Source organism: Cariama cristata, unplaced genomic scaffold, assembly GCF_000690535.1.
Source record: "Cariama cristata isolate BGI_N322 unplaced genomic scaffold, ASM69053v1 scaffold6139, whole genome shotgun sequence".
NCBI lineage: Eukaryota > Metazoa > Chordata > Aves > Cariamiformes > Cariamidae > Cariama > Cariama cristata.
Genome location: NW_009636240.1, coordinates 67211 through 94126, shown reverse-complemented (window position 1 = coordinate 94126; position 26916 = coordinate 67211). Strand labels below are relative to the sequence as shown.

The 26916-nt window shown below is 39.4% G+C and overlaps 1 protein-coding gene across 1 annotated transcript in view; it reads left to right on the top strand.

Moving 5' to 3' along the window:
• The first annotated feature begins 62 nt into the window (after positions 1–62).
• SLC25A26 (solute carrier family 25 (S-adenosylmethionine carrier), member 26) overlaps positions 63–26916 on the top strand; it is an 89153-nt gene continuing 62299 nt past the window's right edge. Inside the window, exons 1-5 of the mRNA XM_009707845.1 lie at positions 63–211; positions 1635–1801; positions 3405–3514; positions 20268–20372; positions 21827–21874. Coding sequence (XP_009706147.1) covers positions 63–211; positions 1635–1801; positions 3405–3514; positions 20268–20372; positions 21827–21874 — 579 coding nt within the window. The remainder of the gene's footprint in view (positions 212–1634; positions 1802–3404; positions 3515–20267; positions 20373–21826; positions 21875–26916) is intronic.

Here is a 26916-nt window from a genome sequence, read left to right as displayed (position 1 = left end):
GCTGGGGACCTCCTTGGAAGTATCCAGCGCTCGCTCTCTGCTCTGTGTGGAAAATCACGAATATGGTGGCCTGGGCTAGCGTGAGGGGAGCAGCGGGCCTGTGCCTGCTGGGGGAGTTCAGCTCCCTGCCCCGGGTACTCCAGGGGCAGTCGGCTGCCAGCTGCAAGGGCATGGTTTTGTTTAATCCTTTTGATGGAGTTAAGTTTAACGGGTATGTCCAACTCATGGTAAAGGGTTTTTCAGCTGTTTGACTTCCAATAATGCTACTGTTACTGAAGGGTTGGGGGAGAAGGTGCGTTTTAGTTATCTTATCTAAAAATCGTTACTGTTGTCTGCAGATGGCATAAGCACATAGGTATTGTCACTCTCTGGCAGGTGCTCTATTAGCTGCTTCATGAATTTAAATGACATTTAAGATACAGAACTTTGAAAACTAAAGAAGCAATTAGTAACTTTTGATTTGTGTTTTAACAGATGGCTAGATTAAATCTGATCAATGTTATTTTGAGCAGATGAGGATTTTGATGAAAAAGAGTGAAGAAAAATCAATGCATGCAAAATAGCCAACTAGATTAAAAGAGTAATTAACTTATTGATTAAAACTTTAGTAGTAGATAGTGAACACCTCTCTGAATCCTCTGTTGACCCTAGAGGAAAAAAAAAAATCAGAGTAACACACATGTGATGTATTTTCAGGCAGAGATAAGTATCTGTGCAGCTGTCTTTTGTGTGCTATTCTATATGAGGTAGATTTCAAACTACATTTTCTGTTCTGAATAATAGTGCATCTAAATAATATCAACAGTTAGCATTAATCCATTATGAGATATCTTTTCTTAATTTTTTTTTAAATTTGTTTTTCTATTTATTTCAGTCTCCTCCTCCTGACAAGTAATTCTTTTGTACAGATCAGCCATGTCCTGGGGAAACTTAAAAAAAAAAAAAAGTCATCTAGAAACATAGACAATGGAAAAAGACTGAGCTTTAGTTGAAACTTTTTTTAGAGTTTGGTTTTAAGAATTGCTTTGGATAAAAAGCTTCCCTTTTTCCTTATGAATTTGAAAACACCTTTATTAAGTAACTTTCTTTTTTTTTCTATGGGCTTTTATCAGCAAAAGAAAATAAAGCGGTTTTACTTTAGGCTTTGTTCCGCAAAGGAAATGGGGGAGTAACACTTTAAATGAAGAAGTTTGCTAGAAAAATGTGAATATGCTTTCTAGAAATGCTTATGGGGAAGCAGAATTGCTTTTGTCTTTCCCTGATTTTATCACGAAACTTCCTAGAGGTTTTGGTCGTTCTGTGCTGTGTCATCTTGATAAGCGGCATTCACTGTCTTCCTTTTATGTGTAGTGGGTAAGTGTTGCATTGCTTTGCTTGTACCATTGAAAACGCTGAGATTATTTTGAAAATACCTTAACATGGTTTAAAAGTTGTAATATCTATTACTTTCTCTCTTTTGTTGAATCTTCCTTGTTATAGCTATAGGAGCTATTGAGGTCTATGTGAGACTATCAGTTTATAATTTTATCTCAAAGAATATGGTCAGTAGTGCTTTAATTTAGGCGTGCCTCAGTTACTTGCATAAGCACCGCAGCTTCACCCCGTGAATATTAATGCACTTTACTCCATGGTTTTGTCTTGAAGGCTGGTGGAGTTGCTGGTGTCTGTGTTGACTTGATCCTTTTTCCCCTGGATACTGTAAAAACAAGACTGCAGAGTCCTCAAGGATTTAGAAAAGCTGGTGGTTTTCGTGGCATCTACGCTGGTGTTCCTTCCACTGCTATAGGATCCTTTCCAAATGGTAAATTTTCTTTGGATCATGCTTTGTCTTCTTTAAGTGGGAACTTGCGTAGTATAGGGCATTCATGTTTGTGGCTTCCTCTCCTGCAGGTGACTGGATCTGTGAGTCCATGTCCAGCTGTGAAGAGCAGTTTCTAGAACTGTACAGTATTGAACAAACTCTTTGAGCAAGCCCGGAATGAAGGCTGCTGCATGTTTACTCTGACAAGCAACCCGTACTCCTTTGAAGTGTTCCTGGATATAACCCTGTCCTTACTTATAAGGACACCCTAAAGTTTTTCCAGGTGCCAAAGAGGGCTTGAGTCTTGCTTGCGCTGGACACTTTTGTCATGACCCACTCTTTCATGGCATTGGAAATGGGTCAAAAATCAAAGTGCTTGAGCACTGGAGGTCTTTGAGCTAATTGCCTTGGGGATGCTATGCCTGTCTTTTCTCCCTGGAAATAACTACAACCTTAAAATGAGAAGATGTCATGAATACTTTTGAAACTGAAGCTTTAAAAAAGTAAAAGCTTGTAGTCTCTGCAGAGAACAGGCATCTAAAATTCCTAATGCCTTTGTCCATTTGTCTTTGTAGGGAGGGATAAAAAAGCAGCAAGCTATGCTGTCAGTAGTAAATGTTAGGAGAACTTTGCTGACAAATCCACCGACACCTTCAGATGTTTGATGTCCTTCATAAGGTGATATAAAAAAATTCAGTTCTTTATCTTGCCTGCTCTGTTATCTCCTTTTGAGGTGATAAGCATCTTTTGATTAGTAGAAGGCAATTCACATAGCCCTTCTTTACAATTAAAATCTATTCCCCCGCAAGACATGTCAGTTTTTTCAGGATTTACATCTTCAAAATCTGAACTGTGGTTTTATCTTCCCAACGTATGACTGAGAACTGAAATTATCTGTAGAAGAAAGGGTAACCCTTAAGGTGCAAGTGCCTTTGTGGTTGACTGTTGCAGTGAATAAACACAGCTCCTGTTGCTATGCTCAGTTTAGTTTTGTATGTTTCTTGTTCACTGAACAGGACTTTTGGAAGTCCTTCAGAAGCTTGGAAGAATTTTTTTATGGAGCTAAAGTGCAAAATATTAAACTGACAATAGCTAGGAAGAAGTTATTAACAACTGCCACTGAAACAGTTTTACACATTGTAGGGTAGTAGACTTGTATCAAGTACCTTGATGATTTTTGAGTGTCTGTCTTTTTTTCTTTTCAATTAATCAGCTGATTTGGTTTCCCTTTTTTCCACTCCCCCCCAAAAAACCCGTCCATCCAATTCAACCAAATGACCTCTTCTACCCTTCCTATCTATGCCTATGGAAGATACCATTTTTTCAAAACCTACTGAACATTCATGACTAATTAACACCTCTTTCCTTATCTCAATACTAAATAATATGGCCTTAAGTCGTGACACCTTTGATATTAATGGGAGGTTTGCCAGTACCCCACAGATTGTGTTGATACTGTTGTGTTGTACTGTACTGTTTGGGGCAAAAATATCCTTTTTTCAACTACAGTCACAATAGGTGACAAAATCCACCTGTAAATGTTTTTGTCCTAGTTCTGTGATGGAGAAACAGTTAGGTGACTGCATGCATTCTTGAATTTCAGCTGCTGCATTTTTTATCACCTATGAGAATGTGAAATCCATGCTGCACCATGACTCTACATCTTACTTGACTCCAGCAACACACATGGTGGCTGCCTCCCTTGGGGAAGTGGTAAGAAAGAAGTTCCTATATTGCGTGTCTGTGGGAGGAGAGGAAACAGTTCAGTTATCAAAATTCAGGTTTACTGTCATATCTTACTTTTCTGAGTGTTGATCATCTTTGTACTTGTGACAGTTCGTACAAAAATAATACTTATTTTTTTAATGAAGTGTTGGCACTTGTGAGGGTTGTGTCAAAGCGAATAAATGAGTGAGTAACAATTCTTAGCAGGCCTATTGGCTGATCTTGCTAAGTCAGTAGATAGTGGAAGCGTGGATTGTTCCAAAACATGACTACACCTTCACATTGTAGTGCTTGTGCGTCAGCATTAACATTCAAGCAAGGCTTTTACTGCCTTTCAGCTTCATGTGGGGTAGTTGTGGAAAGGATTTGTATTTTAAAAATAGCCGTAAGACAATGCTGTTATATGTAAAGTAGGTAGGTGCCATCATCTGAAACCCATGCACCTTGACATGTAAGAGCCAGTATTAACTAATTCAGGATTTTCTCTCTCTCTCTCCCTCTCTCTCTCTCCCCCCCCTTCCTACATGCATTCATTCAGCTTCATGTGGGGTAGTTGTGGAAAGGATTTGTATTTTAAAAATAGCCGTAAGACAATGCTGTTATATGTAAAGTAGGTAGGTGCCATCATCTGAAACCCATGCACCTTGACATGTAAGAGCCAGTATATTAACTATCTGTAGTTTCTCTCTCTCTCTCCCTCTCTCTCTCTCTCCCCCCTTCCTACATGCATTCGCATTCAGCCAACACCATTTACCAAAATATTTTATTGTATTTAGAAACAGACTCTCCTAGTGGATATACAAAGTGACATGACAGCATAGGGCAATAGGTGGCTGTGTAACTTCACTTACCAAACAATGTGTAATGCTTTTCTGATGAAGCCTGTCTCAATGGAAAGTGTCATGGGTAATCTAATGAAGTTTTTTTCCCTTGGGATGGATATCTGTGTATTTTAGTGACAACTTTTCACATGGTCTCGCTGACAGCTGTCGCCCTTAGTTTAGTGTATTGGTTAGGTTATTGCGGGGTAAAGATACATGTGAATAATGAAAATAATTTCTATATACAAGCTTTTTGAAAACTCTTTCCTCATGTTTTTTTAGGAAAGTTGCCGTGTTTCTTACCCATTAAATTCCTTTGTTTATAGTGGGTTCTGGAGCTGCAAGTAATTGTCTTTGCTTAAGTTTATACAATGCTCAGAATAATTAGGACTAAATTCTGTTGAGCACTTTAGATGATCATTAAGGAAGGTCACAAGAGAAGCCTCTCTTACTTTGATGCCCAGGTTGCCCTTGCCATGTTAACCGTGTGGGCTTTGCAGAAATTAATTGTGTGGGTGGATGAATGCTATCTTGTTTGGTTGGTTTATATTGTAAGTTACAAATGAAATAGCATTAACCTATTGAATTTAAGTAACAAAATACCTCTTGACCTGGTGACTTTCCAGTCTGGTTTATCTAGGCTGTTTCCCGGCTTATAGACCACTCCTTAGAAATATCTTTTTTTATTTTTGAGAGAAGGAAAAGTTTTCAGTACTAAGTAAATGTCAAGGCTGTATTTGAAGGTGACTTTATATTCCAGTTTAAGATCATAAAATTAATTTCACTGCTAACATGCAATGCCAGGATGAGTGGACAACCTGTAGATCCGCAGAATTGAAAGTTTAGCTCTGACAGGAGCTAGTACATGACACTCCATAACAGGAACTTCCTGTGCAAATAGACTGTAGCAACTGTTGAAGGAGAATGCTTCTTGATGTGATCAAGTGATGACCATTCCTGTCTGATCCAGACAAACTTGTCTATAGGTAAATACTGAAGACGCTTTATCCACGTGCTTTATCCTAGAAGCTTGAATATTGTGTTTTTAAAAACTGTTTCTGAGGTTATTTGCAAACAAAAAGAGCAACCTTGCTTTGGCTTAGCTGAATCAAATATATTCCAGGTTCAGCAAAATCCTTCTTTTCCCCAGATATTCTTCTCCTTTTTAACTGCAGAGTTGGCACAGTGCCTTGGCAGTGTTTGGGGCTGGGTGTTCAGCCGTAAACAGTCCATGGCTGTTCCTGACAGTGCTGTCCACCTCCTTTCTCCTCCTTTTGTCACACTGGGTGTTTCCTGGCACTGCAGTGATGAGGTCCTGCGTTTCCGCAAGTTTGGAGGAGGGAAATTGTTGTATGAAACTAGCTTTTTTGGCTCTTTTGCAACTTAAACTTAACCCATGATGTGGGGCAGAAAAATGTATTCTGTCTGCGGTTCCATATTCTGCTTTTATTAACTGAGTTTTTTCATTTCTTGTGACACTGGCTTCTTGCTCTCCATTACAGGTAGCTGTGTATTTGTACTCCCCGTAGTGGCTTAGCTTACTTGTAGGTTAGTCCCAGCTACGAGGTGTGCGGAGGAATCTATGCCATTTTAGTTTAACACCAGGTGCCTCGCTTACTATAGCAGCGTATCCTAGCTACTTCCCATGGGAAGCAGTTCAGTTCTCCCTGCTCTCTGTGGGTTCCAGCTTTGATTCCCAAGTAATTTTTATTCTTCTGTGGAAATGATAGTGATTCTATTGATTGGGCCTTAGCCAGGGAACTTAATTTGACATACCAAGCACATGAAGATAGGTGAATGCAGCTACTAACCACTCTGGTAGTGGTTATAGGCAGGAGTAGATAAAGGTGATAGATTTAGGGCTGGGTGGGATATGTTTGTGTTGCTGCCTCAGGTGGATTCTTTTTGATCTTGATTAGAGCCTGTACTGTCAAGTTGTGACTCCTAACTTAAGGCAATGCACAAAACTTATTTCCATGGAAATTCTCTAAAGGGTGTTAGAAATCAGCAAGAGGTTCTTCACCACTGTGGCGATGCATAGCCCTTAAATTCCTTGTTTCTCTGATATCTCATGGAACAGCAGATCCAACAGGTATTTCAAACTTCTCAAGTGCATTTCAGAATCAAGCAAAATGACAATTGGCCTCATGAAGAGGTGCCAGTGGTCTGCGATAAAATCCACTGAAAAAAGGTCTTATTTCATGAGTGGGTTATTTATAGTATGCTTCCTTTGCTTGTGAGGCTTCTGTGAGAAAACTGTAACTGGGCAACTTAAATCATCAGCAGCTGGAGAACAGTTGGCTTCAGATGACTCCTTGCATGCTTACAGAACTGGTTGCCCGTTTTTTTCAAGGTGGTCTGTAGTCTTGTGACCCTTACAACTCAGGCACTTAATGCCTTCATGTTCAGGCTGACAAACGGAGATGCAGCATAGCTAAATGAGTTGCTCAGGGCTGTCTTGTGCTACTTTAAGGCCAGAGAAATATATAGTGATAGCCATTGAAATGGCAATCTGACTTTATGGTGTGGAAACTGCAATGTTGTAACAGCCATTTTTCAGCTAATAAGATTCTGCTTTTTGCTAGCTTTTCTTCTCTTGGTGTGATGGGAGAACTAAGCTGTAAAATAATTGAGATAGGGATTTAGAGATTTGCTGCAACAAACCTGCAATAAAAATAGCACAAAGCAAGATCTTCTCACATTTGTTTTATATAAAGTCTTAGCCAATCAATAGAAATATATAAACTATTCCAAATTGCATCAGGGTGAAAGTTATAATTATAGTTTTATTGATTAGTCATTAAGTTTTAATCAGGGCATAACCACTGGGACTATTATTTTGTCAGCTTTTAAAAAAAATACATACTTTTCCTGCTTTGTACAGTTTAATAATTACTATGATATAAATTGCTTTTAAATATGAAATGATAAGCCAAAGACTCTGTCATGTTAGGATTTCCAAGGCATCTCTTTGCATTTCCAAACTGTCTGTTTCCAAAACAGAGAAATTAAGATTTAGAGCAAGAAAACTGATGTTGGATTTCTACGTTTGTTACTCCTTCACTGGTGAGCATAAATGAATCGGCTACCTTCTTGTGCATCAATAAAATATATGTGCTAAGCTTAAAGGTATGTTAATGCTAACTAATCTGTGTTTTGAATGTGACACAGTAAAGAGGAAAAAATGCAAAAGTTGCATCAAGATATGTTAAAATAGATGGGAGAAATTGGTCAAATGGGAGCTCTTAGTTCTTATAACCACCACTCTTCTGTATTGGTTACAGTCTGTGTAAATTCATGGGAACCACAGTCCCCTGGAACTGGTTTGGTCCAATTTCCTGGTTCCAGGCTAGGGGACACACAACCAAGCAGTAAAAAGGCAGTGGCTGTAGTGTGTATGTGGTGTGGGTTTTTTTGTGTGAGTGTGGTGGGTTGTTTTTTTTCTGGTGTGTTTTGTTTGTTGTGTGTTGTTTTGTTTTTTTTTTCCTCTCCCCCACTTTTAGACAGGAGGAATATAGAAGCTAATCTTATCTCCTGGAGTGAGATAAAGAAAAGTACATACAAAATCTGACCCTGTTAAACATAATTAGTTTTTCTGTAACTGAATCTTGCTGTATAGGGACTCTGAATATCCTATAATACATGAAAAATTACTTACAAAGACAGAGCCAAAACTCTAGAGGGCAGATACGTGGTATCTCATCAAGGAAGAAGACAGTTGAAGAATACGTGAGTTACCAAGGGAGGGAAAACCCTTATTATACCACTTGTATAACTGAAATTTGGAGATAGGAAACATGCTTACTGCATCCAGGGCCTTGGAATTTTTCATCTTGACTCTACATTGCCCTGTATGTTTAGTCTGCCTGTATCTTTACAGTGAGCTGCCAAATGTGCTTGGAAAACATGATATCATAGGGAGTGGAAAGGAAAACCAGATGTTCTAAAATTTTACTTTTAATATTCTAAGGCGGTATAAGTAACTCTGAGAATGAGCAGTATTTTTAACCTCCTAGTGCCCATTTTAAATAGTAACCATATGCATCTTGCAGATCCAGAGTTAATTGTACAGCTCCAGATTGATTTGTACAGAATTTATGTCAGTTTAATATGACAGTGTATACTATTAATTACAAGAAACTTTGATAAAGAGAAGTCCCCCTCTGGGCCTCCCCCACCAACCTCCTGCAAGCATGGATTTATGGGACAAGTTTAAGGTTGTCTCAGTTTGACTGATGAGATTTCCTTCATGAGTGCCAAATGGTTGGATTCAGCACAGTTAATTTTATGTCCTGCTGGCTTTTCCGTGGAGGTGAGAATAAAGTCGTTTGGAGTTCTTCTAGAGAAGCTAGCTGACAACAGCCCTTTCCATCTAATATTTGGATATTGTTATGGTTACAGTCTGAGCTTTCAAGATATTTAGTGAAAGTTTTGGGCTGTTGTTTGTAAATGTCGGGTTCACTCTTATCTTTCTGACCTTTTATTTTTGATTGGCTATTTTTAGTGCTGTTGTCTGTGTGTGTGTGTTTGGGGTTTTTTGTTTCCTACTCTGTAGGAAAGCAAGCTACCTTGACTTTCAGCTCACTTGTGAGAGAAAGTGTGGGGGAGGACTGAGGACCAGGATGGGAGGTAGATGTCCTGTTCTTTTGGCAGCTAGCAGTAATGACCACGCTCTAGAAGTAGATTACTGGCTGAAGTTATTGAGCTGCCTTTGTCCTTGTATAAGTTTCCAGAGTGCTTTAGGATGACAGTGCTGGAGATGTGTTGACACTGTGCAGTGCATCCCCAAGGCTGCCAGATCCCAGGACACTTGCAGTGAAATGGTGTGCGTCTACAGGGTATGCCATGACACCAGACAGAGAGTGTAACTCAGATGCTGAAAGCTGCCTAGTCATATTAGTAACACTGTGTCTGCATTCATTTGTCTTGTTAAATTTTAAAGCTGATGTAGCCATGATACTTTAGGTTCCTCGTTTGGCTTGTTTTGATTCTGCTTCAGTGTTTCTGCGCTTTGGTCCCTTGAGTTGTATAAGTGCTGGACAAGCTCCTGGGTCTAGAAAGATGTTTCTGGTCTGGCTGCAAGAATGCTACAACTTGGGCTATCTACTAGGCTTTGGTGGAGCACAGACCTCATAGGAAAAGATGGAAACTTTGGCTGTGTTCTGAGACAACTCTGAATAGTTAGGTAGGGATTGCTCCCTTCAAAGATAGTAGGCTTGGCTGGCCTCAGCAAGAAGGATTTTGGCGTAGCCTCACACTTATTTTTTTTCCAAAATTTGAGAAAGGAGGGGCGTTTGAATTCAATTTGAATTGAGATGTCCAAAAGTTTGTCACTTTGGGGATAGGAGATTATGTGACTCCACAGTGCAAGGTGAGGTCAGGTATTTCAAGGTGAAATTCCAAGCTCGCTTGTGTATTCCAGTGTGTTGCCACTTAAGATACTTTTGTGATAAGAGCAAAGTGTGTGGTTCATCTGTGATTAGCATCTGACCCTCGGTATTAATAACTTGGGAATTTCTTTATCTGCTGTTGGGATGTGTCAAATAGGAAAGCTTCTTAATGTAGGAATTATCTTTCTGGGGAATTCAGCTAGCTTTCTCTACTAGTCCTAACTTGTTTCTTAGAAGCAGCAAGCCCAAATGCAAGTAAGTTTACAGTTTACAAGTCATGATTCTGTAGAATGACATATTGAGTGTGCTTTTAATTCAAATAAAGAAGGAAAGTGCATGCTTTCTATAATTTAGGCTTGGCTTTTTTTCTGGGGAAAAAAAAGGCATTTCAGACATGATAGACAACATCATGTTGTCTATCTCCAACGAATCAGCCCTTTCTTCCCTCTGTCCTGGTAGTATCTTTTGAAATAGTTAACTAGTTTCAGTTTAGTAGAAGAACAGGAATCTCCAAAACTGTATTGGTATGAATTCCATGAGAGTAATGGGCTAGGTCAGAGAAGAAAGTTGCTATTGATGCCCGTTCTGAGGAAAAGGCAGAAGCATGAGTCAGACAAATCCACAGAGTTAATACCATGAAAGAATCTCCAGGAGGATAATTGGTCAGGGCTTTACAGCATTGTAAGCCCTAGAAGATCAGCTTGCAGGAGCCCAATCTAACAGAGATGAAACAGCCGCTCACATCAGACATGGAGTTAAGATTTTAGCTATTTGAAACTCCAAAACTTGCATGTTGGAAGATGTGGCTTTTCAGTTCGACAGGCAAGTTGGACACTCTAGGGAGAGTTGCTTCTAAATAACAATCGTCTGCTGCAGCAAAGAAGTGATTTAGTACTTACTGTGTCTAGACTTTGGGCTAATGGCTTTGAATTTTTAACTGTCTCTTTTCTAAGAATTTAATAAATGGACAAGACTGTTTAAAAACAAAAAGCCACATTTTCTGCTTTGCAGCCTGTCTCCTCTCAACCAGTATAGTACGGGCTGGCAGACCATAGTATTCAAAGTAGTATCCAAAGTCTGACAGCAGTCAAAGTTTGATGTGACCTCTTCCACAGTACTTAAGCTTTTTTTTTTCTGTTTTCATTGATCAATGCCTGTCATTTTAGGTGTGACTGTCTTTTGTGCTGTGCATATCTGGATGCATACAGGCATTGAGAAGGGGAATGTGCCACCCCTTGCTCATCTTGCCATGGTGAGGAGTGCAGCAACGTAGGTTGTCTTTGGAATTAATCATGGTGGATTTTGAAATATTCATAAATTAATCTAGGTGAAGTCAGGTGTGCGATACAGATGCTGTAGGATTTTTGCCAAATCCTTATGCAGAAGTGTAGCTGAGCAGTGGTTGGAAGATGGTTGTGAAGGTGAGACCGCTGCCATTGAGAGCTAGCAGAGAAGGAGCATAGTTAGAGTGGATGGAAACTCAAATGAAAGCTGCAGCTGAATATTGGTTGTAAATAAAGATGAATGGAGGCATGAATCCACAAATGCTGCCAAGAAATTCATCATACAATTAAAGGCTGAAATGGCAAATTAAGAACTGTAAAACACCTAACCAGCCACCCACACTGGTCTCCTCTTTTATGCTCCATGATAACTGCATGTATTGTCGCCTCTTCAACAGCTGCCCTTCCTAGATTGCTTTGTGTTATCTACTCGGCTCATGGCTTAGAGGACATGCTACTTTGCAGTAAAGAGTAGAAGCTTGATGGATGTCATCTCTTTTCTTTCAATCCTAGGGCTGATATTCAGCTGATTTAGAAATATTTGTAGCTCAAAGTGTGTATGGAGGAAAACTAATTTGGGTTAAAGAGTGTAAGTGAGAAATAAATAGTTTAAAAGTATTTCCTGATGGATTTCCTGGCTTGCAACATATTCTGCCAGAGTCAGCTTTGGAAATGTCTGAGATCGTTTAAGGTAAGTTTATTCCGAAGTAAGGTTCTGTACAGGGTTTGTCAGGGATAATTATTTCTGAATAGCTCCATATGTGGACAAGCCTGTAATTCTTTAAGTGAAAAGGCTGTAGGAAAGAGTAAGGGATCAATTAAAGGAAAATACTTGATAAAATACAATGTAGTTGAAATTTCCGTGTTCTGGGCCAATGTAACCCCAAGAGACTGAGCAAATTGTAAAATACTAGTCATCTTTCAACAGGAGACTTAATGTGTTTTCAGAAAATATTGCCTGTGTTCTCTTGCCTGGAATCTCGTTAAGATTTGTCCTCCTGTAACACAGCCTGACCCCACTTGGCTCTCTGAAAACAGTTTTGTGGTGGATAGGATGCACCATGCTACATTTGCTGAAAGAACAGTTTGGCTGGTGGATGTGATTAGCTTCTAAGCCTTTTAAAATAAGTTTAACAGACTCTCAGTGGTGGAAGAGTTGCTGGGATAGATTGGATCATGCGGACAATTCTGTATGTTGAATTAAGGGTATGCTCTTCTTTGGCTTTAAGGCTTTCTGTGTTTAAACGTGGTAGTAATTTGTTTCAAGCATCAACCAGCTTAAGGAAGATTTTTATTTTTTTTATTTTAGAAAGCTATTCAGCTGTCTGATTTTTGCCACTCGAGTTTAAAACAACTGCTTGTGACTCTACTGAGGTACTTTAAAATATGTGGGACAGTTTGTGCTGGAGTACAAGAGATATGTATAACAGCAGACCACTTTCAGTAAGTTTTAGGGTTTCAAAAAGGAAATAAAACTCTACATTGACTAAACTTTGAAAGACCAAATTATTTATGCAAAGCGCAGAAACTTTCAAAACATCTGCAGTCAGAAGTACTTCTGTGAAGGAAACATTTAGTGTCAGAGTTTCCCTGTTCCTTCCTGTTAACTGATATAACTGGGGTAACAGTTTCTCCTTGCTGTGAAGAGAACTCGGCACAAATTTCCACCGTTTGAGGACAAAAGTTTTCCAAGGTGTATCGGACATGGCTGATGGAGAGGTAGGCAGGGAATCCACAGCAAGAGTTGTAGGGCATGTTGCTGGGCAATTGAAGAGCCATACATGGGACAGGAAATCTGAGAAAGGGGCAGAAGCCCATATTGAGGGGACTACTGAAAGGATGGACAAGGAGCTAGCTGAGGGCTTTGGGCAGCTGGCGTGAAAAGGCTCAGCCAAGATGGCCATTGTGAAGGAAGAAGTGTGTGGTGCTGCATATGATGCTCTGGAGCAGGAAGAAGGGAGCTTTGGAAAGCAATAATAAGGAGCTGACTTAGGTTTGACAATGACAGGATGAAAGAACGTTCTGCAAAACAGCTCTGTAGCTCTGTGGATTGCAGGTGTAGTCATCTAAGGTGGAAACTTGGAGGAAGTTGAAAACACTTGTGCAGAAGCTCTGGTTTTCCAAATACTTGTGACATTGGTCCCTGTGAATGGTCTCATCTCTGAAACAGTATGTTTTTAAGCTCTGGGAAGTGCTGAGATCTGAGGGATCTTGCTGGGTGAGATTGCTCTTTGAAGAAATGTTTCCTGCCAGCATACAGGGGAGCTGCAGTTAAATTAATGAAGGCTCTGTTGTGTCAGTCAGAGGAAAAGATGGGACAAAGAGCTTGGCATTGTCTAAACTTTCCCATCCAGAGCCCATTAGTCAAAACTTGTTCTCTCCATGGAGTTTAAATTAGGAGTGGAGTCACCTGTTCATGACCCCAGCAGCTTTGCACAGGACTGAATTTAACTATGCTGGAAGGTCCCATCTGTGCTGTGCATGAGTGTGGGAGGGGAAAATAAGATTAGCATATTCTGAGGTTTTATTTTGAAGATGAACACTTTTTCTCTGGGGCTAGCACTTAAAGCAGAAGCTGATAGTGGACAGTACAAATATTGGGTGGTTTCTGTCATCCCTGGAGACAACTTCCCCATTAAAATAGATGTTAACACTTGAATTCTCCACTTCAGTTGTGCTTTAGCAGGTAGCACAGCCTGCTGACAAGCATGTGTGGAAGGATTTGTTCACATCTTGAGTTGTAACCCACAGCAAATTACAGACCGTGGAAACTTATACTTTTGTTCTGTATTGGTCAAAAGGGCAGCAATTATTTAGATGAAGGTTTATTGGTGTTTGAACTGATATGGGTCTATGATTGCAGCAGTTCAGGCTTCTCAGTTCAAAGGAAATATGAAACCAAGCGACACGCGTATTTCATGTTTCTCTGCCTTTGCTGCTAATTTTTCTGGTGGTGGAAAGGGTGAGGCAGTTCATCTTCTGTCTACAGATACATCTCGTGCTCTCCACCTCCCCTGCTATCTAACATTCCCAATCCAAGAGCTGTGACCAGAGTTTAGAAGCAGTTATTTGGAGGATGAAATACTTCACTAATTTCATAATATTGCATCAAAAAAGTTAATTTTTTTCTCTTCTGTTGGAGAGGGGAATCCCAGTGAGATCTGAAGAACCAAACATAAACTTACGGAGTTTATAGAGGGATGGGAAGCTGCAGTGCTGAATTCAAGGTTTGTTGAGCGCCTCTGACTTGAACCAGGAGGGAAATTTCCCCTTCTTTTTCAGGATCCAAAGGAAATCAGTGCAATTTAAGATCTCTTAATTTTAGACTTGCTTATTATTTTAATCATTCAGTTATCTGCAAAATGGGAAAGGACATTTTTCATGTTCCAGATTAAAAATAATAACTTCCTACTTAGAAGGGAGCATCTGACATAGAAATTGAGATGCTCAGGTTATGTCATATTTATTAACCTATTTTGGGAAGCAGCATTTTTTAATATATAAAAACAAAACAAACACAAAAAAAACCCAAAAACCAAAAACACACAACCCAAAAACCCCTCAAACCAAAACAAAAAAAACCTGAGCTATAAGGTAGCTTTTGTCTGCAGGAGTATGGCCGGGGCTAATGCAGAGTGCACTTTAAAAAACAAACAAACATTTACAAAACACCCCCCCCCCCCCCCCCCCCCAAACCATAACAAAAAAACCAAAAAAACCCACAAAAAAAATGACCCACAACAAGAAAAGCCCCCAAAACACCAAAAACATCTCTATTGCTACTTCTCTGGGTTTTAGAGTTGCTGTTTCTCTTGCTCTTTCTACATTATATTGGAACAGGCAATCCTTCTGACCTTCAAGAATGGGGTGAGAGATGAGGATTTTGTTACCAGATTGACTGCAGCCTAAACAGATGTTCTTTGATAAGTCATAGCCTCTTCGTTGTCACTTTTGTGCCGCAGCTTTTTCTCCTGAATGGGTTAGTGATTATCTTGCACAGGTATTATGAGGTTTAGTTTAAAATCTCTGCTCTCTGGGTACGAAGTTGTATAGTGTTATAAATTAGATTCTTATTTGATTAAGAATAAACTTATGCAAATGACATTTAAGAGTAACTCTCCCCAGGTATGTTCCTTTAGTTCTGTGTTAAGTATTAAATTATATTTATATGGTGAACATCAATTAAGGCTTCCCAGCCTACTCAGATAAAGTCATTAAAATAACAACCTGCTTGGGAAATTGAAAATTAAAATCCTTTAGAAAGTGTTCTAAAGGGTTTAAAGCTGCAACACAGAAAAGTTTTCTGGAGCTTACCTCATGTTTCAGTACCCAGTTTTCAAAGTAGGCTTAGCTATGCAAGCCAGAGATTTGCTCGGAGTCAGAGTGCAGGTTCCTAAATCACCAGCCATTAACGCATTCCAGAACAGTTCTCCGTCCTCAGACTACTCTTCTGCTGCCTTGTAGTAGAATGGCTGGCTAATTACTAAGTGGAAAAAATTTGATCTTGATCCTTGCCCAAGCCCAAGGTTAGTGCAGAGAATAGATCAGCTTGTTAGCCAGGAGCACATCAGGTGCCAGCATCTTAACAGAATGGGCTCTTAGTCTTTGCCCTTCAGTAGCCTGTCTTAAGAGCATGGGTAATCTCTCTCTCTCTCTCTTATTAAAGATAAGAAGTGCTCAGACTGTATTGATGTGGGAGCTTCTAAGAGTGTGAGTCAGATCACCAGCTGTCTAAGGAGCATGCTGGGCTGCACAGGGAGATGCTTTCTCAAGCTGCTCTCTTTAGAGCTACAAAGCTGCTAATAAGGTTGTACCAACTGTGTCCACTGTTCTGAGAAAAACCTGCCATACATCAACCCAGTTTAATTACCCAGCATAAGCCCTTAATAGCAACTGTAACACACCTGCTCTGTCCTCTTCCAAATGTTTCTGGATAGATCTCATGCACAGATCATGCCTCAAGGTTAATGGTCAAACTGTAGTATAGGTGCCTAAAAACAAATGCATGTTGTCTTTGATTCTTTACTAAATCCTACAAAACCAGTCATGTAGAAAATGGTTAGCCTGAAGCACAAAGGATGGGAGAAAAAGGCTGTTAATCTAAATGGGTTATGTTAATATTTGGATAATAACATAGCTCTGAAGACCAGGAGGAGTTGTGCTGTTTTCTAAAGATGTTGTCATTGTCTTATGTTTGGCTTTGCCTAAAAACCAGAACGTATCAGAGAGGCAAGGACCTGATAGTGAGCTAGAAGTGGTGTCGTGGTAGTTTGCATGTAAGGGCTTACTCCGGAATTTGCAGTGGCAATGCAATGGGTTCCTTCTAGTCCAACAAGCTACTTCAGATTCCTTGTCAAGTTAACCACAAAATTATTTAAAAAAAAAAACTAGCTCCTTCTGGTTGGGGATTTTCTTCAGCCATTGTCATGGTAGGCTGTGTTTGCTGCTGGTTTCCCTGAAGGAGCAGTGAGCTGTATATATCTTGCAGCTTCTGCAGGTCCCTGGCTACTGAATCACCAAGGCCTGGATGACGTACTTGCACCAAACCCCCTTGTAAGCAGGCCTATCCCCTCTTTGTTCTTTATTATGTGTCTTGCATTATTGTCTAGAGAAAAATGCTTGGTAGCCTTGTGCTGATGAATTAGATTAATACTGCCTAATTCTGAACAGCTGCTTCGCTTAAAGCACTGACTTCTCCATAGGGGCCAATTCTACTTAAAGGTAAAGTGTTTCCACTAAACTTAGGTGAGCCCATGCAAAGACCTTTTTCAGGTTCCTGGTGCTATTTGCAGCAGATCTTATTTTCTGTTAGCTACAGCTACATAGAAACGTGTTTCAGATACACTGAAACAAAACTGTTTAAATCGATATATATAAAGAGGCTTTGTGTTGACTTCAAGGCACTTTTGAGACTTTAATTGCAGTGGTCATTCTTCACTATCAGTTGAGACATTGGTCAGAACCAGGAAAGTCTGGTTCCAACACGAATCCGACCAGGAGATGGCAGCGTTGATGCACGCGGGGAGCACATAAAAGTTAACACTTTTCCCTGAACTGATAGAGGGAAAAAAAATTACCTTAATTTAATTGGAAGATATACTGTCTTAGCAATACATAGATAAATCTTACCAAAATAGTCCTTTTCTTAGCTTGTGTACCTAACTGGCTAATGCAAGCCAGTAAATTGAAAATGCACTTAAGTTTGTGTCTAAATACCAGTCACTCTTTGACTTGGTAATGATTTAAGACAAGGATTTTGAAATTCAGTGCTCTTGTTCAGAAGTGGTTATACTATTAAAAGCCTGGGAGAATAATAGATGCTAATATTGTGATTTCTGCATACCTGCTCTGTAAACTAATAATAGCTTTGCTTGTAGCTGTAAAATTGGGTTTTGTTAAAGCTTAAATCTAAAAATTGAGCCTTTTGTTTCAGTGTTATTGTCTTCCTCCCCATATGGTATGTATACATGTGCATTGACATGGGGTAGAGAGTCTGAAAACTGGAGAGTTGTATTACCTGACCTGTTAAATAAGGAAGGAGCTTATAGGGCAGCACTCATTTTTCCCCTGAACTTGGTCTGTAGAATCTTGATTCTGTCTTTCTACTCCCATCAGAAGTTGGGAATAACTCCTGGCTCCAGAGCTTGCTTGGAAAAATGAGCGTGGCCCCTATCAACAGAGTGCTGTTATCTGTTGCCTTAATGTCGGCTGAGGTAGCTGAGGATCTGCTGTTGTACCCTCTCCATGGCTGGCTGTGCAGATGTTCAACAGACAGCTATTTTGTCACAGGGTTATCCCCAAAACCGGTAGGATGCACCAGGAACAACCTGAGTTTGGCAGGCTGTATTGTGTTCTGTGGTAAGCAACAGGCTACAACTATGTGAACAACCAAGAAATTAAAAAGCAATTTCTTCCTGGGATCTTGTGATTAGGGAGGTGAATGGGCTCCCACTGTGCGAGGTCACATTATTGTATGTCTTCCATGTCTATTTATCTAGTCATCAATGCAGGTAAAAGCATATACATGGGCAGTTACTGCAGAGCAGCTGCACAGTTATATCTTTCACCCTTGCTCATGCAATTTGCTTATTTTTCAGACATGTGAAAGCTATTAAGTATGAATTCTCTCAGTGCAGTGTTATCATACTGGTGCTGCTTGAACATACTTGGCTAACAAAGCAAATCGTGGAGACGTGCGTCGTGTTCTTTTAACTTTGGCAGTGTTACCTGGAAGGCACTGCAGTGATTGAGATCTGAGTGTTAATAGATTTGAGATTTTTCTGCATCCATCTGTCCCAGGTTGTTATTTTTTTAACCTTGTGGGCTAATAAGATGTGTGTGAACTTAATCTTGCATGCTTCCCTTTAGAGACCCGTGTTTGACATCAAAAGACTACTTGGATTGTTATTGATAGTAAGGTACGCATGTAGGAACAAACAAGGTAACACGTTTTAAGTTCAGGTGCACAGCAAAAACGTCACTGTTCAGTCTGATGTTGGCAGTTGCAGCTCATGGCTTTTTTAGTACCACAAGTGCCCTATGGAGCCAATCTGACAGCGCACAGCCCGGGTGACACGAGCCTTTACTTCCTTTCATAACAGCACAATGTAATCACACTTTTTGTTCTTGTGCAGCCACAGACTCCCTTGTAAGCGCAAATTCAAATGGGAGAAACATCAAAGTTAATTTGAAATGAAATGCACCCCAAGTAGTTCAGGGGAAATGGAGACATTACTTTGTAGCCACCCTTCTCCTGCCAAAACTGCAGCACCCCAGATGTCAGGAAGCCACGCTGTGCTCTTTGTCTGGTCTTGATTGACTAGATTGTTTTCATCCGAGCCTTTTTAAAGCTTTCCTCCTGCTTCTGTATTTTTAAGGAATAAAAAGCTAATATAAGGACATGGAGTGTTTTGAAGCATGAAGTTCTATAAATATTTATGCTGAACTATCAAAAAACTTGACAGTTCTTATTTCCTTGACAGATTGGGGTCACTTGTTATTTTTGACCCTGAGAACTGAAGAGCACATGGAGTTAGATCTGTTTGTAATGACTTTTGGATATTGTTGTCTGGTAAACTTGTAGGAATGTAACAAGGGAACAGACTTTTTCTTAGTCTTTGTGAAAATGGAACTTAAACCTTGTACCATGTTACCCACAAATGACTACTCAAGTTACTATCTGTGCGATTTGGCAGTGAATTCCTGAACTTTCTTTGGCACATGTGGATTTCTGAGTTAGCAGCTTGGCTTGCTACTTCAGATGGACAGCTTTCACCTAGGTTGCTCTTGACTTGAAGTACTCAGTGATCACCTTTACGTCTAGGAACCACAGTGTGTTCTGAGCCCAGCACGGGGTGGGATTGAGGAAGGCTAAAAATCTGGCAAAGGGCCGTGGTGTCTCTGGTGTTTTGCCACCAGTCCCAGCACTGCTTTAACTATCCCTGGGGGCCAACTGAAGACAAACTTTGCTTAAAAGTTTTAGTGCTGATAAACAGGCATTTTCTAGAGATGAGAGACTTGTAATTGTCCAAGACTTCAGGATTCTCATTCCTCAAAATTATGTGCACACAAGCTTAACTCCTACCTGAAACTGAAGTGGCAGGTGAATGTTTTAAAGCCAGGTCTGGCTTTTTCAGAAAAGCTGGAGCTTTGTGGCAGCAGCCACGTTATTACATGCAGCTGCAGAGGCCTTTCTTGCCTAGTAAATTCATTGTGTAGGAAAGAATGGATCTGATGCTTCCCCTTGAATGAAACCCAGTGTGTGTTTTAAGGTAAACCTTGAATATATTGTGTGCATCTAAAGCTAACTGGAGTGTCTCTTGCTGTCAGTCACTAGAGGGCACAAAGGAACTGCCTAGGAAAGAAGTTTATTGTTCTTCAAGTCCTGAATCTCCAGTTTAGATCCGTGAAAGTAGGGAGGGAGAACTCCTGTGGCTGCCAAAAGACAGGATGGCTTCAAAATGTTGGTTTCACTGATGATTTTCCCCACCCAAATCTACCTCTGGTTTGGAAGTTAAAAATTTCAAGGTACTTCCATTTTTCTGTTAGTACAATTTTGTGTTCAGAAAGTACGTAGCTCTCAGAGCAAATACATAAGCTGCTCATAAACAGCTTTTAAGTTCAACTAATCATTACAAAAATGACTTCCTTGTTTCTCAGGTTTTTGTACTTGGAACAATCTCCAAATGTGTCTGCTATATGAAGAATAAGGCAGCAGAAGGTCTCTGAGTGTATGGTTCCTTTGCAGGTTGCATGCCTCGTACGAGTTCCATCTGAGGTTGTCAAGCAAAGGGCCCAGGTTTCTCCTTCCTCGAGTACCCTCCGGATTCTCTCCCACACCTTGTATCATGAGGTGAGTTCACAGCAAAATTTCAAAGAAGTTGCTTCATTCTTCCAACTTAGTGCCATACATGTCCAGAAGCATTTCTATGACTTTATTCCAGTTCTGGACTCTCCTAGCACTTTCCCATCTATTCTTCTGTTGTTAAAAGCGATTGGCATGTTATGTTTAAGGAAACCAAACCCCCACCTCCTCCATGTGCATGGACTTACATGCCCACTCAAAAAGAGGAGGAAAAAAAAGAGTTGTTTAGAGTGGGGTACCTACATTAAAAAAAAAAAAGGGGGAGGGGGGATTTGGCTTTCCAATTTCCAAAACTCCATGTCTATTTATGTAAGCAGTCCTTGTCTGGAACAACAGAACATTGAGTCTCTCTATCTAGAGTTTGCTGAATGGTTTCCAGTTTTTGAAGCAGGCTTTGGAGGTGATGTCCTAAAGGCATCGTTTTGGAGAGGCTCTGTAGGAGCTCTTGAAATGAGTGCTCATTCAGTACTGGTAACTTTTGGAGAAATAAGGGGTTTTGTCATCTTTTCAGTAGTCTTACTGTTCCTTCCTGTAAAAATGTGTTCACCGCTGTTTTTACTGAGTCTCACAAGGGGCGTTTTTCAAGTTGTATTCCATAAGAGAAAGTGGCTCCTGAGAACACTGTGGGGAAAAATATTACACACATTTCTGTGTGTAAAAGCCATGAAAAGGAAGACATAAATATGACCTTTAAATGATCCACTTGATTTTTTTTTTTATTTGCTTGTAAATGAAAACTGTTGTGATAACCCTGTGCTAGAGGGTCACTGGAACTTCTTTCTGGTACTTGGTCATTCTGCTCTAAAGGCTGATGCTTACAAAACCGTATGTTTGCCCCCTTCTTTGTAGCTGGCCAGAGAAGCATAAGGCTTGCCAAACACTTGACTAAACTGTCGTATAAGATGCTAAACATAATTTTATATGCATTTATAAAATTTTAATTGTTTTGAATGTTATCAGCTGGTTAAAAATATCAAATATTTGTCTTGATAAAAGCTCTGAATCAAGGCTAGGAAGGTGGACATAAGAAGCTGTCATCCTCTGGGTTCATTTTGCATGAGCTATTTAAACAGAAAGTAGTAGTTCCAAAATATTTATGGGATAGTGGATTCTTCTAGACCAAAATACTGGGCAAGTAGATTTTCAAGTAATGTGTTTCTGTGCCTTCTTGCCCTTTTAATTTTAACTGTAAGGTATATTTTCTTCTCTATAACTGATTATTTTGAACAGTGGTTAAATGATCTTTGAAATGAACACAAAACCCTCCGGCATTGTAAATCATGGAATAGAGTATACGATGTGATAATCAATATAGTCAATTTGCAAGAAGGTCAGGTCTGACACTCAGTAAGGCTGTAATGCTTGCCTCATAATCACCAATAAATTGTGGTCTTTGGCACACTAATTCCCTATAGCTGATGCTTTCTTTTGTTGGTTTACAGGGTATTCAAGGACTTTATCGGGGTTATAAAAGCACAGTATTGAGAGAGGTAAAACACTTGTCTGTTTTTTTTTTTTAAATTGATTCTTTTGCCTCACTTTGTTTTCTAACAAGAGATAGTAGTACAATTGAGATCAATTGCTCTAACCATAAGCTCTAAATCCTAGGATATTTCATTCTAGATAAGTTAGTAGCCTGTAATTTAAATAGAATACTGATAATGTGCAGTAAGAAAACCTATGATACATGCAAAAAGTCATGTACCATCCTATCTCTCACTTCTGTTGCTGCTGAATCATAAAAGGATGTAAATGTGTCTGTTAACATGATGAAAACCATAAAATAAAGTACTGGAAACTTCCTCAAGTCTTGTGATAGTATCATGCAAAGTATGTAGGCCAACAATGGTGAACTGGTGGCATCAGGCCAAGATGGGCACAGACAGATTTAGGCTTTCTTTAAATATATCTGTCAGCAGATGCCAAGAGATTATCTGTCATCTGTGTATAGGGAGGATTGTGCTTGCTCTCCCTCTCTTTTTTTTTTTTAAATGTGTGAAAGAAATGCATTTAGTCATCCAGTCTGTAGATGTGATACGGCATTACTTCACTCTAAATCAGAAGTACTTCACTGTTGGGAAAAAAAATGGAGCTAAAAATGTTTTGGCCTGCTTTGCGGAAAATAGTTCCGAAACTAAAATCTCTTCATAAACGTATTGTGAATTACAGGATTAGTGTCATGGAAGTGTTTGATATGCTCTGTGAACTGAAGGCAGATTGTAAAAGAAGTAGAAAAACGAACTGATGAACTCTCAGTCTAAAACTGTTTCACAATCAGATCCTAGGAGGTCACCTTTTGACAAAGCAGAAGTTGCACCATGAGTAGCTTGAATAAAGAGACAAGGCTCGATTCCTATGAAAACGTAACAGCTATTGTCCAGGAAAGGTTCTTTGCTTGCTCTGTTCAATCTGATATGTGTGGGTTTGTCCTCTCCTTATATAATTCAACTGAGTAAACTAGGTTTGGATCTTTGCTGCTTTTGTTTTTTTAAACACAGGATCCGATCTGTTGGCTGTGTTGCCATGGATAATAAAGCCACTTGCAGAGGTTTTTAAGCCTTCATTCAATAACTCTGCTTTTAAAAGTCCTTTTTTCATGCTGAAAACTGTTTTTAGGACAGTTGTGTTAGCCAGCTCTTGTTATAATTACAGAATAAAGATGGATATTACCTAAAATAAGAAATACCAAATTTAGTGTTCCTTAAAGTGCTGACACATGATAATTCATTGCAGTCTATTTTAGCAGTTTTGAATGTTTAAAAAAAATTAGTTATTTGTGCAGAGATGACACCTGCTTTTCTGAAATGTAACCCCCACCATAGCTTCATCCTGTACTTATTTTCTGGCTCACTAAACACATGTTATTCACTCAGATTTCATTTGGAGACAGGCAAAGAAGGCCAACGAATCATTTTGATTTCTCTGAGGAGTTCTGAATAAATGAATAAATTTAGATCCCACTGAATACAGATTTTGCATACTAACAGGTAGATAAAACACATGGTTACTACTGGGTGCTATTCTTCTTAAAATTTGTTTTGACATATGTCAGGGTGGTAATTAATTTGCAGACCATATTCATGGCATAGTGTGTGACCCTGCTGAGATAACTTTGTTTACTCAAAATGGCATCACTCTGTTGGAAATTTAATGGGGGTCCTCTCCATTATGTATATTCATAAAAGATCCTTCAGAACTGATTTCAGTTGAAGTATTGCTTTTTGGGAGAATCTGTCCAATAGAATGAGAAATAAATTATTACCAAATGAAATGTGCTTTCTCTTCAAAATGAAACAAATCATAGGTGATGTTTAAAAAAAATAAATCTTAAATTTAACACTGTTAAGACTGTTGCAATTTTCTGACACTAAATATTGTAAAGTAATGTCCACTTGAGTAAGAACAGTATATTGAACTTTCAGCTGGAACTGTTATAAGCCTGACATTTAATCTTGGTATTTTGCCTTCTCTTTAAGTACACTTCTTCCTTTAGGGAAAGTCTTTATTTTCAGATAAAAATCTATATTAATTCATTATTGGACACATCCAGGTAGCTGCATAGCATATATAGACTGATATTTAATTCCAGCTGACTTTTATACTTACAGAGTTTATTTACGTGCTTTGGTTCTTTACTTACAGAAAACCCTTTGTGTAGTTGCAGTGAAGTGGGATTTTTGGATAAAGGTGCTTCAACACATGATTTTTCATTTAGAAAAAAATAATTGGAAGAGGCTGAGAATATTGATGCTTTTCAGATGATGTTGTTCTTCCACTGGGGAAATTCTTGAGCCAGAATATAGGAAAGGTTAATTTTAGTTGTTGTATCAGGATAAAATTTTGCATATTACATAAAGCAGATTTCAGCGTGTGGACAGTGATCTGCTTGCCACTTGCTTGGACTAAGGTGAAAATGAGTCTGCTTATAAAGGGAGTGCAATGTTGAAACCTCGTGTTTTTACTATAGCATAGTAGATCTTTTGAAGATGGCCTTATTCTGTTCCATGTAATTTGCATTAGCTGCTGTGCTGCTTCTGTTCTGGTGCAAGGTAGTTGTTTCATGCTTCATTTTTGATTCTCACTCTTTCACTTATCCCCTTTATCTTCTCATCAGAATACTTTCTGTACAGATGAGTATTAGCAGAGAAGATGGCCAAACATGTTAACACTTCTGGAAATAGCTTTGAGTGAACCTCAATGCTTGGAAGTTCTGGCTACGTCTTTTACCTGCCTCCTTTTCGGTGCCTCTTCTCTTGCATCTCCGTTACTTCTTTCTTTGATGTAGTTACACTGAACTCATCCTAAAATTGAAAGGGAAGTGAGGCACAGTTCGTCATTCTGTTGGCAGTAGTAGCCCAAAAGAGACATCCGTGCTCCAACAGGAAAGCTTTTGTGATAAAGCACAAAGTGGGAGCATGGTTATTATGTTGCTGAATGAGACTTTGAATAAATGGCAGAAATTGGAGGCTGTGAAACGATGTGGAATTCTCATGATGTCATTTCCAAAGCAAATCCAAGTGAGAATTGTCTTTTCCTATGGTTGTAGCATACCAATGTGCATTGGTGTGGAAACTGGATCACGCTACTAAGAACAGTTAATGAACAGGTAAATTTATTCATGTTTTCCACAACAGAGACAAGTTCATTTGTAAAATCTCTAGCCATCTTTATAACGAGGTAGGAGCAGACTATAAATCCACTGTAAATCCTCTAGAATTTCTTAGTGGGAATGTAGTTTTGCTGCTGAGATATTATATAAGCAAGCGGAGCTGGATTTTTAATTCCTGCATAATTCATTTTATTAACTATGACCAAGTAGAACATCTGTTAAAATTCCATAATGTTCAGTTCATGGGAAAAAGAGAGAAACCCTTGAGTTCCTGTTGGAGCTTTCCCATTTCCATGAATGTTACAGGACTCTAGCAGATGTCTTAAAAGATGTTATTATGAATGAGCGGACAACACAAAAGAAAAGGAAGTTTTTTTGTCCAGCTTCCCTGTGTACAATAGCTCGCTGTACAATGAGTTACTTCACCGTCTGCGTGTCTGTGCAGGTTGCAGCTTTGCACAAGCAGTGCCACGGTTAACTGTAGTGTCATCATAGTTTGGAAGAACTGAGTGAGTGCTGAGTGGATGTTCTGTGTGTTTTTAATCTAATTTGTCACTTTTTAAAGTATTGCAGACGGACTGGGCCCTGGCCCGGTAGTAGATTCAAAAGGAGCTAAAATTAATATCAAACTCTTCCTCAAAGACAAAGGGGATGGAGGATGGCTGGCTCTTTATAATTCACCGATGCCTTGAAAGGAGACTGAGAATCGCTTTGCTGTGCAGGTAGCCCTGAGTAAGCCTGTCCTCTGTGTTGCCTCATAGACTTTTCTGAGACCGTTTGGGCTCTCTGCCTGCAGTGGTCTCCATGCAGGTAGAGGTGGTAATGATGCTTTACTTGACAGTGTTGTTTCAGAACTCATCTTGAAGCTCTGAATTTGAAAGAAAACCATGGATAAATCTGAACCCACTCTTGTACAGCATGCTATTGATTTTACTTTCAGTGAGATAGCATATTCATCACTTCTGGGAGTCCTAGTTTTTTAAGTTACTACGGTTGTGGGTTGGTTTGGGTTTCTTTGTGATTTTTTTGATATATTTTTTTTCCTTTCAATGTATGTAAGTCAGAGCCCTAAGTGGATAAAGTCAGCTACTGCTGTCTTGGGAAGGAGAGAGAGTACTCCATGCTATATTAATTTTGGGGAGGAGAAGGACAGCTAGTTCAAAGTATGCTGTTGCGTTAATGAATGGCAGGAGTGTGACAGGCAACAAATTCAGGTTCTTCCCAGTCTCAGAAAGCCAAGAAGTAATAATGTCTCCTGAGGAGGAGGTACTGTTTGTTGTATCTATGCTGCAGAACTAGTGTCCTGTTATAATGTGTGCATCAAAAGGCATACAGAAGATACACAGTACAGCCTATACAGATGAAGAAGGAGCTATCAGAAGAAAGACCAAGGAACAAAACCCTTCTTGAATGACTTAGTACCTGGGAGAGGGAATCTAAAGCAACTAGGAGCAAAATGGGCCTTAAAGGCACACCTGCTGCCCTTTCCTAAATTTAAAAGGTTAGTGAACAAAGGATGCTGAAGGGTTTGTATAAAAATGTGAAACCCAGCTGAGATACGTTGACCCTGTTGACTGAGGGAGGGGATCTCTGAGGGCTGAGCTTGATAGGGAACAGTCTGCAAACAGGGAGCCTAGTCTGTTTATCCGCTAGAGGTAGTTTTGCATGCTTTTCTTTTGTTAGGACATCTTTATATAAATATCCTGTTCTCCTAGCTGTTAGGGTTTTTCTTAAGTTTATCTCTGTTGCTGTAGGACGGAAAGAATGTTATTAATACATTCTTTTACTTGCACAATTAAAACTTTGATCTTCTGTCGTTCTCTGTGTATTACAGAGCAGATGTCAATAGAAATGGGCGAACAGGACACTATCTTAATACAATATTTGGAAAAATAAACATCCTCCTTAATGAAATATGTGTAG